At 45.4% G+C, this 18,577-nt stretch overlaps 1 protein-coding gene across 2 annotated transcripts; it reads left to right on the top strand.

The window, feature by feature from the left end:
- Positions 1-112: 112 nt before the first annotated feature.
- On the top strand, positions 113-17,178 carry LOC148883295 (tax1-binding protein 1 homolog A-like). 2 transcript variants are annotated; one of them, XM_089023320.1, is made up of 17 exons: positions 113-241; positions 1,662-1,875; positions 3,271-3,373; positions 4,096-4,286; positions 4,382-4,525; positions 5,992-6,140; positions 6,625-6,715; positions 6,830-7,015; positions 7,981-8,232; positions 8,930-9,124; positions 9,533-9,605; positions 9,709-10,115; positions 12,259-12,345; positions 13,346-13,523; positions 13,608-13,780; positions 14,160-14,230; positions 15,048-17,178. In XM_089023320.1, exons 2-17 carry the CDS (start codon positions 1,684-1,686, stop codon positions 15,271-15,273), a joined length of 2,718 nt encoding a protein of 905 aa, XP_088879446.1. In that variant the 5' UTR covers positions 113-241; positions 1,662-1,683; the 3' UTR covers positions 15,274-17,178. The 2 variants fall into 2 exon arrangements, with proteins under 2 accessions (XP_088879446.1, XP_088879447.1); XM_089023321.1 differs by having other exon boundaries at positions 14,995-15,233.
- Positions 17,179-18,577: the final 1,399 nt, after the last annotated feature.

The raw sequence follows: 18,577 nt of genomic DNA, 5'->3' as shown, positions 1-18,577 counted from the left end.
TATATTCCCGGAATATCACTAATATGTTTTACGTTAGCCACTTTAGGTTGAGTTAATATAAAAAAAATAATAAAAACAAACGTGCTATTGTTTTCTCACTTTCTTTCGCAGTCTCAGCATCGGTCGTCACCACCTCATCCCGGAAGTTGTCCATCGTTGGCTTTCAGGAAGCGGCGCATCACCAGCGTCTGTGTTTTCACAACATTGCAGACAGGACAGCTGCAGAAACAACGATCACATTGTGAGATATTCCCTCTTTTCCTACTTGGCGCTTTTCAAAATGTTGACAATGTCGCCGATTTGACGTTCCGTGATGTTGTCGGTAATCCTCGTCACGAGTGCAAGCAATGTTTTTAGCTCGCTGTGCCTTGACACGACATGGCCTGTTCCTCGGCTTAATGTTAGCTGCTTAGCAACCACAACAGAGACAGCGACTGCATTTTCAAAGTCGCATTTTCTCTGTGTTGAGCATACGTATGGCAGTTAGAATAACCACAATAACGGGTCATAGCACACTAAGGTGTCCAGCAAATATAGAATTGGACGGTTCATTTGTTTACATTGTCTAGGGATGTGACAAAATGGTTCAATAATAATTCATCACACATTTTCTAATACCATATTAAAGTGCATTTAAATAGCTTTCAAATCTTGTATAGACGCGTGCTCAATGACAAATAACAAGGAAATAATGAAATTTTTAATTTTGAAATATGAGGGGATTTTGTGCCTGTAATTACACACTTAAAACAACGAGAATGTGACCGAGTTCTTTATTACTGTTTAAACTATCATAACTTGGAAGATTGTAACGGGTAAAGTACCATTGGAAATCTTTTGAAATTCTAAACAACAACAGAAACACGAGCAAAGATTCAAAATATAAATGAGCAAATAGCAACGATCGAATGCAGGCAGATTTTCGTCAGAAATCCAAAATGGCTGTCACTGAATACCAGGAAAGAAAATGGCGAGCGCTAGAAATATAGATGCTAATGCTTCTTTTTGTTTGAAACTTGGCAGTTATGGAGAAAAATATATATTCTACCACTTCCATGAGATATAAAAATACAACTTACTCACCTTTATAAACTGTAGCGTTAGCATAAAGAGAGTCAACTTCAATCCATTTCTCGTTGTCGTATTGGGAAATTTCAAGAACCAGCATGGAGGGAAACGTGTAATACGTCTTCATAAGCTGCATAGCTTGGAAAATCCCACCAAAAACCATGACGTACTTCACCAAAATGCAATGATATACGACTGCGATTACAGAGTGCGCTCGCTTCACTGGACAGAAACAATGGCGGTGGAATATAGCTCACTGTAGCGTACCTACACATAACGGTCAACATTGTTTGTACTTTATATTCCATGGGTTTTATTAATTTGTCATCAATTAATGGGGGAAAATTATAAATGGGATAGCATATAAATGACTTGTCCATTTGTTTTGTTTTTGACTATCATGTGTCTGACACCACGGGTTGCTTGATGTTTCACTTTCAAGATGGCCGTGTCAAATTTGTTTTCATCTTGGGACAAACCGTAGTCATGTTGTTGCCTTCAGCAGGAAACCGTTTTATAGAAAGCTGTTGGACGTCAAAAAAAGGTCACAGCGCCTGATGCTCTCTTTCCCTTTTGCTTCGTTTCATCCGCAGACAAATGAAGTGACGGGCCGATATGATGTCCTCATTCCAGTTGGTGGACTCCTCGCCTGGCAGCAGCGTCAGTATCATGGAAACGTCCAATTTTGCCCACGTCATTTTCCAGAACGTTGGCAAAAGTTTCCTGCCTCAGGCACCCCTCGAGTGTCGCTACACTCTCACCCCTTCTATCACACCTCACCCCAAAGACTGGGTGGGCATCTTTAAGGTAAATCATCCGCTGATTGGAGGATTGCAAAATGCTTCGTGCTTTCTACAGCGTTCCCGGCAACGTTCAGTCTTGTCGATATCAAGCTTGTTTCAGTGACAGAAAAAAAGACAAAAAGAGAGAGTGGAAGCTGCCAGGATACTCGGATGACTCACTGCAAAGCCTGACTTGCTTCAATCTACGTGTGCACCGACGCCCCCTAGCGGCAAAAAGTCTTCATAGCCTCTCGTGTAAACGTCTATGAACTGCAAACCTCCCAACGTCGTCCACTCTTGTTTGTCATTTTCCCATCAAGCCATTATTAGTCTCCGATATTCCCCCGTTCGAATGTTGATTTACTCTCAATGCCACAAAGCTAACAGCTGGCGGAAAAAAAAGGCCCGTGGAGGATTTTTTTTGTGAGGTTGTGGCATGTTTGTTTGGCGAGAAGGGAGAAACCCGCCGCGCAAGAGTATAATTTAGGTGTCACCGTGGCGTTCCTTCGCACCTTGGCTGAATGATTGATCGTCAAGCGTGCCTGTGATTACTTTACAACATCACTGGCGCTCTGGAATGTCACACCATACCAAAGTCAACTTGACTCTGCAATTAGCAAAATTATTTATGTGTCTTCGCTGTTCTGCAAACACGCGTGAGCGGACAAGCCTGGCTGGCGAGAGGCCATTGCGGGCCAAGGCACAAGCCACACAGTCACATATTCTACTTTTTTATCATAATAATAATAATACATTTCATTGATAAGCGCCTTTCAAAACTCTCAAGGTCACTTTACAGTCACATGATATTTTTTTTTTTTTTTTTATGTGGGAGAAGTCACTGGAAAAGGTAGCGGGCAGGGTGCGGAGGGTCCAGTAGGATTTTCCGCGCCCTAGTTTCGATTCTTGCAGTATATTTCCCGTTACCAAAACAAAACTTCTTAGATGTACAGGCCCGAACAAAATACTTAGAGGTCTGACAAGCGCTTTATGCCCCCCCCCCCCCACCCTGCAATAAAACCCAAAGCCCGAAGAAATTTGGGAATGGCGCTCTACGTCACTCACGCTTTTTAATTCCTGAAACTCTTGCGGCGCAACATTTTTCTTTCTGATAATCGACGTGACAAGCTGAGCTTCAGCCCATTCTTTAAAATCGGCGCAAACTAAAAAGAGTGCAAACCACTGCTGGTCTGCCTCTGCGCCGTTCTTGTGACTGAATGTGACTCCCGGATATGGAACTAATATGACCTAAGCACATAAATATACTCCGGTGCGCCTTATATATGGAAAACGTTTGAAAATACACCATCCATTGGGGGTGCGCCTTATACTCCGGTGTGCCTTATACGCTGGCAAATAAGTTGCTACTGGACATGCATTCTACCTTTGACTCCTTCTGCCATTCCATGCGTGTCCTCAGGTGGGCTGGAGCACAGCTCGAGATTACTACACCTTCCTGTGGTCCCCCATGCCTGAAAAATATGAACCAGGAAGTACTGTGGAAAGGACTGTGGTGTTTCAAGGTACACACACACACACACAACCGCTTTGCGACGGCGTGCCTACCCAAGGCTTTTCCGAAGTTACTTCACAATTTTATGACGCACATAAAAAGCAGCACTTTTTTATTTCATAAGGAAACATAACCGCACGTCGGCTGGCCGGGGGGGGACTGAAAGCGCCCCCCTGAAAGCACACGGTCAGGGCCTGCAAACTAGTTTTTACGGTCCTTGGAATGGTCAGATTTTACACAATGAAAATATAAGCCGCAAACTGTCCAACAGCACCGACCTTTTGACCTTGCGAAATTGAATGCAAATCAGACTTTCTTCCTACATCAACTGAATCCTCGTACTGATACGTCCATTGTTTACTCATGCTAATGAGGTGATATCAGAGCGATTCATAGGACATCATCAGGGTTTTTGTAAAACCGAAAAACCCTTCACGGAATCGTCATGGTTTAGGCTTTTATTTAGACCGTGCTTACAACAGACTTCTTAGGTTGTTACCACATAGGCTTGGTCATGCTAATGGGGTGATATCAGAGCGAATCATAGAACGTAATCAGGGTTTTTGTAAAACAGCAAAACCCTTCATATTATTTGCTATTTAATTTTGTGTTACTTCCGGGTTGAGTGAACGCTGGCAGAAAAAATATCCTGTGACTGTAACGTGTCCTTGAGAGTTTTGAAAGGCGCTTAGAAATGAAATGTATTATGATTATTATTGTCCTTTCATCTAGGGTACTATGTTCCCAAATCCGATGGGGAATTCTACCAGTTCTGTTACGTGACCCAGGGCGGTGACATAAGAGGGGCAAGCACCCCCTTTCAGTTTAGATCAGCCTCACCCTCCGAGGAACTGCTGACTGTCAATGAAGATGACGGCAATTCCGACATCTTGGTGGTCAACATCAAAACTGGCCTGCGTGAGGTACGATGAGGAGCCATTTTGATACCACCCACAAAGTTTCCGCCAAATAAAAACCCTTCATATTTGTCTTTCCCCTCATTCTTACCGTTTGCCAGCACGGGGAGGAGGCGCAGCGGGAGCACCAGGAGCTCCTGAACGCCATGCGGCTACTCCAGGAGGAAAAAGAGGAGCAGAAGCGACTTTCCCGGGAACGGGAGCAGGAGAGGGAGACGTGTTGCCTCCTGCGCACACACAACCAGGTCAGATCCAAAATTAGAAAGTAGAAATTAATGTTTTATGGGGACCTGGGAACGGATTATTCTCATTTTAATGGTTTCCGATGGGAAATACATTTCTGGGATATACACTTTTCGCCATACACACTCTGTCTGGGAACCAATTAAGTCGGTAAGCCAAGGTATCACTGTAGTTTGGCTGCAAAATGGAATCTAATTGATCAGATTTGAATTCTTGTACGTTGTCACCCTCTAGCGGTAGTTTGTGGCGTAGGCCCAAAGTCAGCAGCCTGCTTTGATTTAAGACTTTTTAGTTGCTGTTTTTACAAAGGGCAAAATTGCCATAAATTACGGGGTAACACACACACACACACACACACACACACACACACACACACACACACACACACACACACACACACACACACACACACACACACACACACACACACACACACACACACACACACACACACACACACACACACTGTTATTTCGACACTGCTTTTCATTCAACTGCATTTTTTTTAGATGTATAACCTGCCCCGCGCGCCTCCATGTTTATGTTTTACAGTCGGCAAATCAAGCTTGATGAAAATATCCTTTAGAGTTTTACACGCGATGCTAAGTACATTTTTTTGTGGCTGCTAATTTTATGACTACACTTTTTTATATGTTTTTTATGAACTGCTAAAGTGTTTCTCAAACAGCCGCCATAAAAAAAAAAAAATCTTAGTAAGCCCTTTGGAGTCATGTACTCTCATGTACTCTCTGAGTCCTCACGTCCTTACCCGGTACAGGAATGTGTGTGCATGCACTGTGAATAAATTGCAAATGAGGGTGTGGAAGAATTGTCAGTTTGGGTGACAAGTGATTTTAGTCACGCTTGATTTGTTGCTCCTTCACTCGTGATTGACGCACAACTTCAAACAATTTGTTACCTGGGGAAAATGCGGCGTGTGAAGACGGCTGACATTCTCTTCTCATTTATCGCACGGCATAAAGCCGCCATGACATTTGTTGGCGCTTGACTGCGACATACCAAAAGTCGTTGGGTGCATTTGTGTCATTGAATCAACAGGCGGTAAAAAAATGAAAATATGATCAAAGTAGCTTAGCGACATTTGAAATGCCATATCTGTCATCCAGCCGTATTTTGCCGTTTTCTGTGCGATTTTTGCACATTTTTAGATGTGTATAGCATACACGAAGGTTTGTACGGGAAACGCAAAAATTGTTCCATTTTGAGATATTCCATTTTGTCAGGTCACAGTGCGTGGCAGGTTGGCAGGTATGAAATTCATATTTCCAAGTCACGTTTGTGACAGAGGTCTCCTTGCTTTGAAATTTGGACTTGATGACTCTTGCAGTTACACAGTAGCAAAATCATCAGAATGGAATGCGACGAGATACCAAGCGCCCGTCAATCACCCGTGACTCACGTTTCGCTTGCTGACTCGCGTCGTCGTGGCGATCTTCTGCTTGCCCAGGAGCTCCTGCGTTCCTCGCAATGTCTGTCGGAGGAGCGGGAGGAGGCCGAGAGGAGGTTGGCGGAGGCCACCTTTCGGGTGCGCCAGCTTGAGGAAGACCTGCTGGGCGTTACTCAGAGAGGCCTGCAGAAAGAGACGGAGATGGACTGGTGAGAGACGTCCGTCCATCCATCGGCATTTCCTTCCGTCTCCCAAATTTTGTCACTGTCATTGAAGAGGCCATCATTTCCACGAAGGCCTTGTTTTGCTACTTGGCGGTTGACTAATCGCGGTTTCAATGCATCACAGATTTCTTTTTTTTTTGCAGGGAAAAATATCGCGGGTGGTCCTGGTCCCCATTAACGGCAAAAAACAAGCGATTACCGTAATGATGAACCCGAACAAAAATGAAATCCCGGTCCCCATTAACCACGAAAAACGGGATGACCGTAATTATGAACTAGAGCAAAAATGAAATACGGATCCCCATTAAGAGCGAAAAACGGGGCTTTACTGTATTGATGAACTACAAGAAAAAAATGAAATGTTGGTCCCCATTAACCGTGAAAGACGGGGATTACTATAATCATAAAGTACAACAAACATACAATACTGCAACACATCTCTGAAACACAGCGATGTCACACTTTTTAGCCTGCGTGAGCGTCTAAAGAAGCTCGCAGTGGAGCGAGACACCTTGGGCAGCCACCTGAAGAATGACAAAGACGAGAGGGACCTCTACAAAGTGAGAGAAAAAGAAAAGAAAAACACACACTCGCTGGTCAACAATGAGTTAATATTACGATGACTCTTCTTCTTCTCCCGTGCGACTAATTGGATTTGACCAACGCTTGGGAAGGCCCATCTGCGCCGCACCGAGCTGGAGAACACCAAGCTGAGCGCCGAGCTGCAGATGCTGAAGGCGGTGGCGCTCAACCGGGAAGTGACCATGGCTCAATTCCAGGAGGAGCTGGAGAGGCTCAGGAGCTGCGTGGCTCAGCGGGATACTTTGGAGAAAGACTTGATGACGCTCAAAGCCGAGAAGGTATTACGTGGAAATTCCACCTCGGTTTACAAACCCCTTGGCTTACTGAACTTTTCGCTTTACGAACATTAAATTTAGCAACATTTTACCTTGGCATCCAAACTATTTTTCGGGATACACGCGGAGCTGCCACAATGAGTGATGTGTCGTTCGCCAACGAGACCGTTCTAACAAGAAAATGGCAGTCGACTTGTTTTTTTGTCCTCTATTCCACGCCCCCAGTCTTCGGTTAAAGCCACGTGATTGGTCATGAAGGCAGCAGTGAGGGGCGGGGGGTGGTGGTGGTTCAACATAAAAGAGACAGGCAGACGAGAGCGAGTGAGAAAATGGATAGAAAACAGTGACATTTGGACTCGTTTCAACTTTGATAGTTCAAAGGCAGCGTGTAGACTGCAAGGTTAAAATATCCCAGCAATCAGGCTCCGCAAATAACCCGCACAAGCCATCTGTACACTTGATGCAAAAAGCTATCAACCCAGCTAAACAGAACACAATTGATGAGGAACAAGGTAAAATGATGGCAGAGAAAGCACCTACAAGGGATCATTCCTCAAGATGTTGAAAGAAGAATGCTACGTTCCTCAAGTGTTTAATGCTGATGAAAGCGGCCACTTCATTCCATCAAGCCATCAACGACCATCACAAAGGTAAATAAAACAACTTTATTATACAGTACAGTTTATTTATTTTATTATAATACCATAGCACATTGATTATACATAAAATAAGGTCTATTTTGTGTAGTTTTAAGGCTTAGAAAATTAGAAAATTATGTTTTATGGGGACCTGGGAACGGATTATTCTCATTTTAATGGTTTCCTATGGGAAATACTTTTTTGGGATACACAATTTTCGCCGTACACACTGTCTGGGAACCAATTAAGCTTGTAAGTCAAGATATCACTGAATAAGGGCCACGAAAGGCATCGTAGCTGAGGGGGGTGTTCACTTGCCTGTGTCTCCAGAGCGATCTGGCCCATGTTCGCGAGCAGCTCCGTCGGGCCGAGGAGCAGTTGGCCGCGTCCCGCCAACAAGCGGCCTCGCTGGCCTCGGAGCTGCGCGACTCGGCGGCCGCTCGCGACCATTCCACGAGCCAGCTGTACCGCGCCCGCCTGGAGGCCGACAGACTCGGCGCCAGCCTGGCGCGAGCCCAGGCCGAGTGCCGGCGGATGGAAAGCCAACTGGATGGCACGAGGAGCTCTGCACGCAAGGAAGTGGTCAGGAAATCACATTGGCTTTGCGCAGAAATGTACATTTCACTGCAGCAAAGTGAGAAAAGTAAGAGGAAAGGAGAGGAAGAAGTAGAAAAACAATGCCGGAGCTGCTGTAAAAACACAGTCAATCTTAACTCCTTCACTGCCATTCCCGAATGTAATATTTGGGAATTGAAAATATGACGTAGCGCGCCATCCCAAATTTGTTCGGGTTTTGGTTTTTCATGCTCGGGTGCTGATAAAGTGCTGGCCAGACCTCTGGCAATGTTTCCTTCCACAAGGGGGCAGCATTCATTTGCACCTTTTTCCGCATTTTAGCACTTTGTTCCAGCTTCAGCTGTCGTTAAATCGCTACATGAATGTATGGATTGCATTGTATTTTTTTTGGACAGCCGTCCCCATTTCAAGCTCAAATAACTCCAGAGCCATATCATTTAGGAATTAACTATTTTTCCGATCAAAGAAGAGAGTCTAAGGTTTCTTACGCTGCATTGAATGTTTATGTCATCCTAAAAGTCAATATTCTGTCGGTCGTGGAATTCAAGTGACAAAGACAAAAACGGTGCTGGCAAAGCGAGGCTCGTTAGAGCACTTGCTCAAGGCTGCCGACTCGGTCGCCATTTTGGACTTCTTTATTATGGTGCATTTCTTCACATTTGGATCCATTTCAATTTGCATTTATGCATTTTTTTGGGTCCAGGGTGTTGGCACCGGTGAGGAGCTCGCAGCCAGCGTGCTAAACGTCTCCTCGGAGGTTGAAGCTGAACTGCAGCGGGAGGTGCAAGAACTGAAACTGCGCCTCCACATGGCGGCCGAGCACTATAAGGAAAAATACCGAGAGTGCCAACGGCTACGCAGGCAGGTGGCCAAGATGAACACCAGCGAGTCGCACGCGGTGAGGGAAACCGCAACCACGCAGCTCGCATTGTGTATATTGATACCTAGCTGTGTAGCTGGCTATCCATTTGCTATATGTCCAGCTAGCTAGCTGTGTAGCTGGCTATTTATCCATTTGCTATCTGTCTATCTAGCTAGCTAGCTATTTAGCTGGCTATTTATTAGCTACATGGCTATCTGTTACCTAGCTAGCATTCCATCTATTTGAGTTACTTCCAGGCCGAGTGAACGCTGGCGCACGTGGCTGCCGCTGCTCACCTGCAGAAAAACCGATTTTGTGACTGTAAAGTAACCTTGAGAGTTTTCAAAAGCGCTTAGAAATGAAATGGATTATTATGATGATGACGATTATTATTATAACATTTATACTGTAGGATTTTTTTCTTGTGTGTGGGGGGGCGCATAGGAGCACAAGAGAAATGCATCAACCGAGACCGTCTTGGACCTTATGACCTCTAGTCCTGAGTCACCCACAGGCGGTAGGTAACATTCCCCAAAGGTTAAAAAAGGTCAAAGTAGCATTTTTTTAGCAACATGATCATCTCTAAACTTGTTTTTTTTTTTTTTTTTTTTTTTTTGCAGGAAGTATTGCCGCAAAAGCCTTCCAAGAGGCTTCCACCTGGACAATCGGCGCCCAACTTGAAATGGAAAAGCCGGAATGCACACGCGGCACGGCAGAGATCGAAGCCAAGCAGACTGAGAACACGTGGACGGCGAGCGCCGAGGCCAAGCGGCGACGGGAGCCAGAAGAAAGGTGGGAGGACAGCCTGCGGCTGACGAGCTGGGTGCAAGTGGAAAACGGGGGGGCCTGCGCCGAGGGGAGCGTGGAAGGGGAGCCCGGAAAAATGGAAGAAGTAGAAAGGGAGCAGAGCAACTTTGTGGAGGAGGAGGAGGAGAAGCTGGCCCTGATGGAGGACAAGTGGAAGGAGCAGCGCGCCGTCAACCAGACGCTCATCGGCCGTCTGGCCGATGAGGAAGAGCGATTTCGAGTGAGATGCCCATTGTACTTTGAGACCTCGCTTTAGCAACCCCTTGGCTTACAAACTTGTCGCTTTACAAACGTTACATTTATGAGCATTTCATCTTGGCATATTTTTCGGGATACACACGGACGAGTCCGTTCTCCTAACAAGGAAATGGCAGCCGACTTTTTTTGGACCTCTATTCCCCGCCCCCAGTCTTCGGTTAAAGCCACGTGATTGGTCAAGAACGCAGCAGTGAGGGGAGGTGGTTTAAACATTAAAGAGACAGGCAGACGACAGAGAGAGAGTGAGAAAATGGAGAGAAAACGGTGGAATTTGGCAAAGTTAAAATATTCCATCAAAAGCCATCTGTACACTTGATGCAAAAAGCTATCAACCCAGCTAAACAGAACACAATTGATGAGGAACAAGGTAAAATGATGGCAGAGACAAGGGATCATTCCTCAAGATGGTGAAAGAAGAAGGCTACGTTCCTCATCAAGTGTTTAATGCTGATGAAATCAAGCCATCAACGACCATCACAAAGGTAAATGGGAACCTGGGAACGGATTATTCTCATTTGAATGGTTTCCGATGGGAAATTAATTTTTGGGATCCACACTTTTCGCCTGACACACTCTGTCTGGGAACCAATTAAGTTCGTAAGCCAAGGTGTCACTGTACTTTGATATTCTCATGCCACATTCGCTTCCAGCAAACCAGATCCGACAAGCACGACTGCCAAGGCCAACCGCAACATGAAACGCGCTTGAATAAACGCCTCCGTGTCAATCAAACTGAGGGGGCGGGGGCAGACCATTTTGCTCGCTGTCAGCTGTCATGAGATAACACTCGTACTTCATTGGCTACGTTAATTCCACAACGCAAAAGAAAATGGCAACTCCCGACACTGCGAAAACAATGCAGCTTCTCCTTTCAAACCCGTCTGACCACATAACGCAAATGCTGATTTTGCACACCAGAAATGGACGTTTCACGCCAAACTCTCGCTCCTTTTTAACTCATTCACCGCTCCAGTGCCAGGTTTTTTGGCATTGTCACTCAAATTGAAGGACCTACAGAATATTGAGTTTTAGGATGACAGAAACATCTATTTGCTATCTATTAGCAGTCTAGCTAGCTATTTGGCTATCTAGTAGCTATCTATTAGCAGTCTAGCCGGCTGGCTAGCTGTCTCGCTAGCTATCTATTAGCTATCTAGCTAGCTAGCGAGTATTTCGGCTACTTTGACGTCTGCTTGTACACGAAGCGAACGACTGGAGCGCAAAAGCGTGTTTATCGGCGCTCTAAACAAAAGGCGAAAACTCCGCCAAGCCCCACAGCGTCTTTGATCGGACCTCGTGTCCGAGTTGAAGGACTCGCGTGTCCTCTTAATGGCCGACGGTGGAGAGTGGAAGGGGGTTCGAGGGGGTCCGGCCATGTTTTACGACTGTTTACATCAGGCGCAGAGGGGATGAAGCCAGAAAGAGAGACAGACAGACAGACAGACAGACAGACGGTACTGCTGACTCGCCACCTGAACTTCACCCTCTAATGCTGCACCATAAATCCCTCAAAAGGGGATGTAGAGGGGCCCGAGGAGATGAAAGTGAAGCGCGGTGGGGGGAGGCAAACAATTCAAGAGTTGGGAAAGTGGGCCGGGCAGACAGACAAGAAGCAGAGAGCGAAGCCCAGGGGATTTGGAATCTTTGTTATGGGGATGAAATGAGAGACGGACGGACGGACGAGACTTCCACCGTCCCGCTGCGTCTCGCACATTTACAGCCATCTAGCTGGCTAGCTAGCTATTTGGATATATAGCTAGGTCTCTGTTGGCTATCTAGCTAGCTTTCTATCTGTTTGAGTATCTTCCGGGATGAGTGATTATTAGCTAACTCTTAGCTAGCTCGCTATCTTTCTATTTGAGCTAATTCCAAGTGATTATTAGTATTATAATTTGCTAGCTATTTGCTATCTATTAGCTCTGGCTGGCTAGCTAGCTATCTATTCACTAGCTGGCTGGCTATCTAGCTATGTATATGTTGGCTATCAATTGGCTAGCTAGCTTGCTATCTATTTGAGTTACTTCCAGGCTGGGTGAATGCTGTCGCTTAAAATAAAATGTATTATTTTGATTTATTATGATTATTAAGTTGTGTTCTGGGTTTAGGTCCAAATGGCCGAGCGGACCAGCGAGGTGATGGAATTGAAACGTGAGCTTGGCCAGGCTTTGAAAGACAAAGAACGACTACAGGAGGTAAGATCGGTCTGTTGATCAATTTCATTGATTGGAAGGATTGGATTCGCCTTTTTGAGTCTCGCAGTGGAGAAATGTACATTTCGCCGCAGCAAAGGGATGAACTATTTGAGTCGTCCTCAAACGCAATCTTCTGTAGGTCCTGGAATTCCGAGTGAGTATGACAAAAACCCTGGCACTGTCGCGGACACATTTTTGCACGTGGTCCAGCAGTGAATGTGTTAAAACGAGACCGCTTGGACCTTCCTGCCGCACGAAATCGTCAAGAGTTGATGAAGAAAGAAAACCTGCGGCTCTTTTTCTGCCCAACTCATTAATTTCGGCCTCCCGCGGCGGTGCCGTCCTTCTTATGATTGCATGCAAATGCCAGGCATCGTGTCTGGTTCACCTCCGCAACCCCGGTTTAAATGTTAAACCTGCTAACCGAGCACTAATGAAGTCATCCAGGGAGGTCCGATGACGCCCCCCCCCCCCCAAGTCTGACACCCATTACAGTAATGAGTAGGCTACTAATGCTAGCGCCTCACATATTATCACAAAGAATGTCCAAAGAAATTCAAGTTGGGTCCACTTGTCGTTAATTTGCCTTTTGTTCACGTTAGCGCTTTGTTACAGCTTCAGTTGTGCCGTTAAAGCGCTACATAAATCATGACATATGGATTGTATTTTGGACAGCTGCCCTCGTTTCAAGCTCAGATAACTCCAGACCCATACAATTTAGGAATTAACTCTTTATTTTTGCTATCTATCCGGCTGGCTGGCTATCTGGTGGATATCTATTGGCTATCTCGCTAGCTGGCCATCTATTGGCTAGCTGGCTATCTTGTTGTTTATTTGAGTTCTTCTGGGTTGCGTGAACGCCGGCGCTTGTGGCTGCTACTGCTCACCCATAGAAACACTTCTCATCCTTTGACTGTAAAGTGACCTTGAGAGTTTTGAAAGGCGCTTAAAATAAAATGCATTGTTATTATTATAATAACTTAATCCCGCCCCCCAACAGGAATTGCATCTCTTCCTACAAGAGCAGGATGCCCGCCATGACGGCGCTGAGGTAGCGCAGCCCCTGCTGCTACGCTACCCGTTGCCCTACCCTCAAGACCCCTCGCCGCCCCCCCTGGTCCCGCAGAGGCCCGCCGAGCTGCTATTTGGCAATCCTTACGCCACCGACGCCATGCAAGGTGTGGCAACCCGCCCCCCCCCGCCCCCTCCCCTAGTCATTTTTGAGACATATGGGAAACATGGACGTTTTGCTTCTTTTTTAGACCAGGAAGCGGATGTTTCAGCAACTCCACCCGAGGCGCCATCTTGCGCCCCCCCGATCACTCCGCCAAATGCGGCCCCGGTGGGACGAGGCTGGGACCGAGACGTGGTGCGCATCCAGCCGTCACGCGGCGGCGCCAGCCCACCGGAGAGCCCACCCGCCGAGCCTCGAGGCGTAAGAAATGTCGCCGCTTGCTAAATAAACGCTCATTAGTACCGCTTGGCGTCAAAGCGCCGCTACGCTAGTTTTTTGATGTCCATCACTTTGCACTTTGATGCCACTTTGCTAGCCGTTGCTAATGATGGACCTAGTTTATCATCATGGAATAAATTCATAATTCCATCCATCCATCCATCCAAGATGGATGACGTAGATTATTTATACCAGTTTGAAGTGCTTTGGCGCCACCTTGAGGCTTTCATACATAATCCCAAATTGCTTTTTGGCTACGGAGCAGCAGGCCTGGTCTCATTTGACAAAATCGCGAGGTCCACCCGTACACGATAGACATAATCAATTGTTGTTGATGCTCACGTGCGCTTTTGCGTCGCAGGCGGACGACGAGGGCGCTCGGCAGTCCGGCAGACCTGCTGACACAACAAGCAGCTTTTGCTTTGACTCCAGGTACTTGACAACATATTTCAACACGTACGACACAGACACATGCATTTTCTTTTGTAAACTAAAACAAGCAATGCGTTCATCGGTGCCACAATAAACTACCCTGTTGATTTGCCGGTGTATAAGGTGCACCCCCAACGAATGGTGTATTTACAAATATTAGCCGCATCTTCAAAGTTTTCCAAATATAATACGTGAATACCGTATTTTCCGCTGTATAAGGTGCACTGGAATATAAGGCGCACCCCCAATGAATGGTGTATTTTCAAACTTTGTTCATGTATAAGGCGCACCTTAAACGACTGAAGATTTTTCAAATATAGAAATAGATATGTTTTCCAATATAAGGCACACCACATAATAATAATCCATTTCATTTCTAAGCGCCTTTCAAAACTCTCAAGGTCACAGGAGAAGTTTTTTTCTGAGGGTGAGCAGCGGCAGCCACACGCACCAGCGTTCACTCAACCCCGGAAGCTAGCTAGCTAATAGCTAGTTAATAGCTAGCTATCTAGATAACCAGCTAATTAGTCAGATAGCTAATAGACAGCAAATAGATAGATAGCTTGCCAGCTAGATGGCTAATAGACAGCCAGTAGTTGTGAGACCTGTTGCGGCTCAATGTGTATTTACATATATATATATAAGGCGCACGCAGGGTGATCTTTGGAAGAAAAATCAAGGCTTTGGGGTGCGCCTTATACAATGGAAAATACGGTAGACTTTGTCAACTTGCTTCTATTGATTAGCCTTGGTGTAAAACGCAGGCAAATGGCCAATAAGCAAGATTGCTCCTTTTCCCCGACGGCCAATCCCACAGGAGCGAGGTGCACAAGCGCTGCCCGCTGTGCGAGGTGATCTTCCCGCCGCACTTTGAGCAAAGCACCTTTGAGCAGCACGTGGAGAGCCACTGGAAGGTTTGCCCCGTGTGCTCGGAGCACTTCCCCCTCCATTGCCAGCAGCGCCTCTTTGAGAGGCACGTCCTCACGCACTTTGATGGCCACGTGCTCAACTTTGAGCACATTGACTCATGCAACTTTGGTTAGCTGCAACTTTTTTTTCCCTTGTGTGTCGTTTGTTTTTTTCCTTCAGGCTACGGGTTACGTCAAAGCTATTTGAAAAGTTCTTCGATATACTTTGACTTTTAAGTTTAATGCACTAGCATGCTCTTTGTCCTCAATAAGTCCGAATTTGAGGCTAATGTGACTTTTAGCTGTGTCGTTAGCTTTTACTCGTGCGGGAAGGACCAGGCCCAACTCGTAGGCATGTATCAGCTTGCCTATCAAGAACGATCAATACTTTCACACAAAAAGCTTCACTCTCACTTTGTTTTCTTCCCCTCCCTAAACCTCATTTTGGTTTCTCGGAAGCGTTTATGACAGGCGGATATTCATGTGGATATTCATGTGTTCACAATGACGAGAAAAAAAATCTAAACAGACATTTGAAGTGTACATGCAAAGTGAAATACGTACTCACCAATGAACTTCCAAACCAGAAGGCTGCTCTGCATCAGAAAAGAAATTGCTCATCAATAAATCCAGCAGATGTATACGTTAAAAACATAGAGTCACATATTTTAACTCATTCACTGCCATTGCCAAATTTATTCGGGAATTGAAAAGCATGACGTGGACGTGGTTTTTCTTGCTGGTGGGGTGGTGCCGACCAAGCTCCGGTCGGACCTCTGGCAATGTTTTTCCCTACCACGCATTTGCCTTTTGTCCATGTTAGCGTTTTATGAAAGCGCTATATATACACGTATATCAATATGTATTGTATTTTGTACATCCGCCCCCATTTCAAGCGCAGATAACTCCAGACACATATCACTTAGGAATTAACTTTTTTTTCTGATGAAAGAAGATCATTCATGTTTCTTACACTCAATTGAATGTTTATGTAGTCCTAAAACTCAATATTCGGTGGGTCCTGCAATTTGAGTGAAAATGACAACAACCCTGGCACTGGACTGGACACATTTTTTTGCACATCGTCTGGCAGTGAATGAGTTAATGAATCTGCACTTAAAAAATGGCTTTACTCTGAATGTAATGTACATATGGGAATAAGTGTGTGTGTGTGTGTGTGTGTGTGTGTGTGTGTACATATGGGAATAAGTGTGTGTGTGTGTATTCTCGTTTGTGCTACCCGGTGGGGACATAAACATGACTACGCAGACCGGTGGGGACTCATTTACCTCTGGGGACCTAAAGTGAGGTCCCCACAGGCAAATTCCTCTTTGAGACATCAAACCATGTTTGAAAGACCTGAAATGTTTAAATCAAGAAATATGCCATTCTAAAGTGATTTCTGAGTGAGCACATGCTCAAACAAATTGGGTCCTAAAATCTAATTTTTACGAGTCTCATAAATATATTTTTTTCATCTTTGAAATTGGGTCCCCATGGGGCATTCCTTTGCACACCTCGTCCCCACTGGTGTAGCAAAAACGTGTCAGTATGTGTGTGTGTGTGATATGTACCGTGACTTCCCTCCGTTTGGTCATCTTGGTGCACTTTCTGCTTCATGTTCTGGCGGGAGGAAGATCTCGAGCAAGAAGACACTGATGGCAAGACCGTTTGAGCAATGATGTCGCCACCCCCGATACCCAATTTAAGCTTCATGTACTAGCTTGGAAGTATCTCTGAAGATACTGTTGTCAAGAAATGGCAACATTGTTTTCCATGCTTATACTTTGGAGTTCTAATGAAAAGGTTATTGCTCTGTTAGACCCGATAAACGAATGTCCTCTATGTGGCTCCATCGTTTCTATTCAGGCTTCACAAAACTGTACACCAATTTCAAGGCCTCTGTGTGTGTGTGTGTGTGTGTGTGTGTGTGTGTGTGTGTGTGTGTGTGTGTGTGTGTGTGTGTGTGTGTGTGTGTGTGTTTATGTAAGCGTGCGAATGGCAAAAATCTTGATGAATAAATGAACTTACCCGAGTGCATGTGACCGTCAGTCTTTATTTTTTGCATTGTATTTTCCAGGCGGGAACCTGTTTACATTGAAGCAGCTTCTCTTTTTTTTTGATAGAAAGACAGTACCCCCCCCCCCCCCCCCCCCCCCCTCACTGAATACAAAACACTTATGTCCACGTTACATACGAAAATATAATTTAAAAGCACTTTAACCAAAGGACATGTTACGATACATTCACTGTACATTGTAAATATGGGACTTTCCCCCCTCACCTACTGGATGCGTGCGTGTAATACTGTCCTACCATCGGTCCATGTTTGGAGTTGTTGTTACCATGACGACTGTTCATGACACATCTGCTCTGAATCACGGAGAGGAATTTTCTTAATGCACAAAAAGAAGAGTGGAGGATGAGTGCAAATGTCACCGGACCCATGGCAAGCACAATTGTCTTTCAATCACGTGGTTGGGGACCCCCCCCCCCCAACCCCACAATTTAACCCCTCACCTCTCAAGAGGATATCATGTGACAATATGAGGAGGTCAGCCCACTCCTGTCCTGCCTGCTCCACAGGAGTGACTTGGCACAGAGAAATGACATCCTTACACAAAAACGACACAATAACACTCTAGGCTGATGTCTTGATATGCCAACGCACTCGCAACACACACACACACACACGCACGCACGCGCACATCTGGAATGCTGTCATCTATAACACACACACACAACAGGTTGTCGCTGCTAATCTCTTTTTTTTCCTTTTCAAAGTACAAATCACCCTTGGAGTGCATGCATGAGAACATTCAATGTACAGCCAGTTTTTTTGTTGGTCTTTTTTTGGCAAACGCACAAATATGGCCGCCATATAGTTGTTTTCTTCCCCCTCCCACTAAAACCCCAATCAGGCACATGGTATGTTGGATGTTTGGCAGTGAAGAGCTTGTTGGCAACCGTCATGGAATGAATAAAAAATAATACAAATAATAATAATAGTATGCTGGCAATTGGAATGACACACCCAACAAAAGGCGCTCTTTATGAAGGTTAGGGCGGTTTCTATGGGACCCCAGATATGACATCAGAAAACTTCAATTTACGACACAAAATATTTGTTTTTGCCAACTGTGTGATAAAAGATAGATTCTGCGCACAATATCAAAATAATGCATCTTCCCAGGTACACATTTGGGAGCACATTAATAATAATATCATAATACGCCTTTCAAAACTCTCAAGGTCACTTTACAGTCACAGGATCTTTTTTTTTTATTTGTGGGTGAGCAGCGGCAGCCACACGCGCCAGCGTTCACTCAACCCGGAAGTAACTCAAATAGATGGAGAGCTAGCTAGTGGTTGCCGTCCAGATGCCACAGGCAGACAGTTAAGCGTTTAATCTAAAAGAAGCGCTAAAGTGCACTATGGC

Source organism: Hippocampus bargibanti, linkage group LG20 (genome assembly GCF_051943395.1).
Source record: "Hippocampus bargibanti isolate YZ-2025 linkage group LG20, ASM5194339v1, whole genome shotgun sequence".
Classification (NCBI taxonomy): Eukaryota; Metazoa; Chordata; class Actinopteri; order Syngnathiformes; family Syngnathidae; genus Hippocampus; species Hippocampus bargibanti.
Note: the sequence above shows the minus strand (reverse complement) of the source record. Positions and strands in the feature narration are given on the sequence as shown.

Bases quoted from the DNA above. Each gene is read 5' to 3' on its own strand.
- LOC148883295 (XM_089023320.1), top strand. From the start codon at position 1,684: ATGATGTCCTCATTCCAGTTGGTGGACTCCTCGCCTGGCAGCAGCGTC. The intron at 1,876-3,270 runs GTAAATCATCCG...GCGTGTCCTCAG, and splicing joins ACTGGGTGGGCATCTTTAAG to GTGGGCTGGAGCACAGCTCG. The intron at 3,374-4,095 runs GTACACACACAC...CCTTTCATCTAG, and splicing joins AAGGACTGTGGTGTTTCAAG to GGTACTATGTTCCCAAATCC.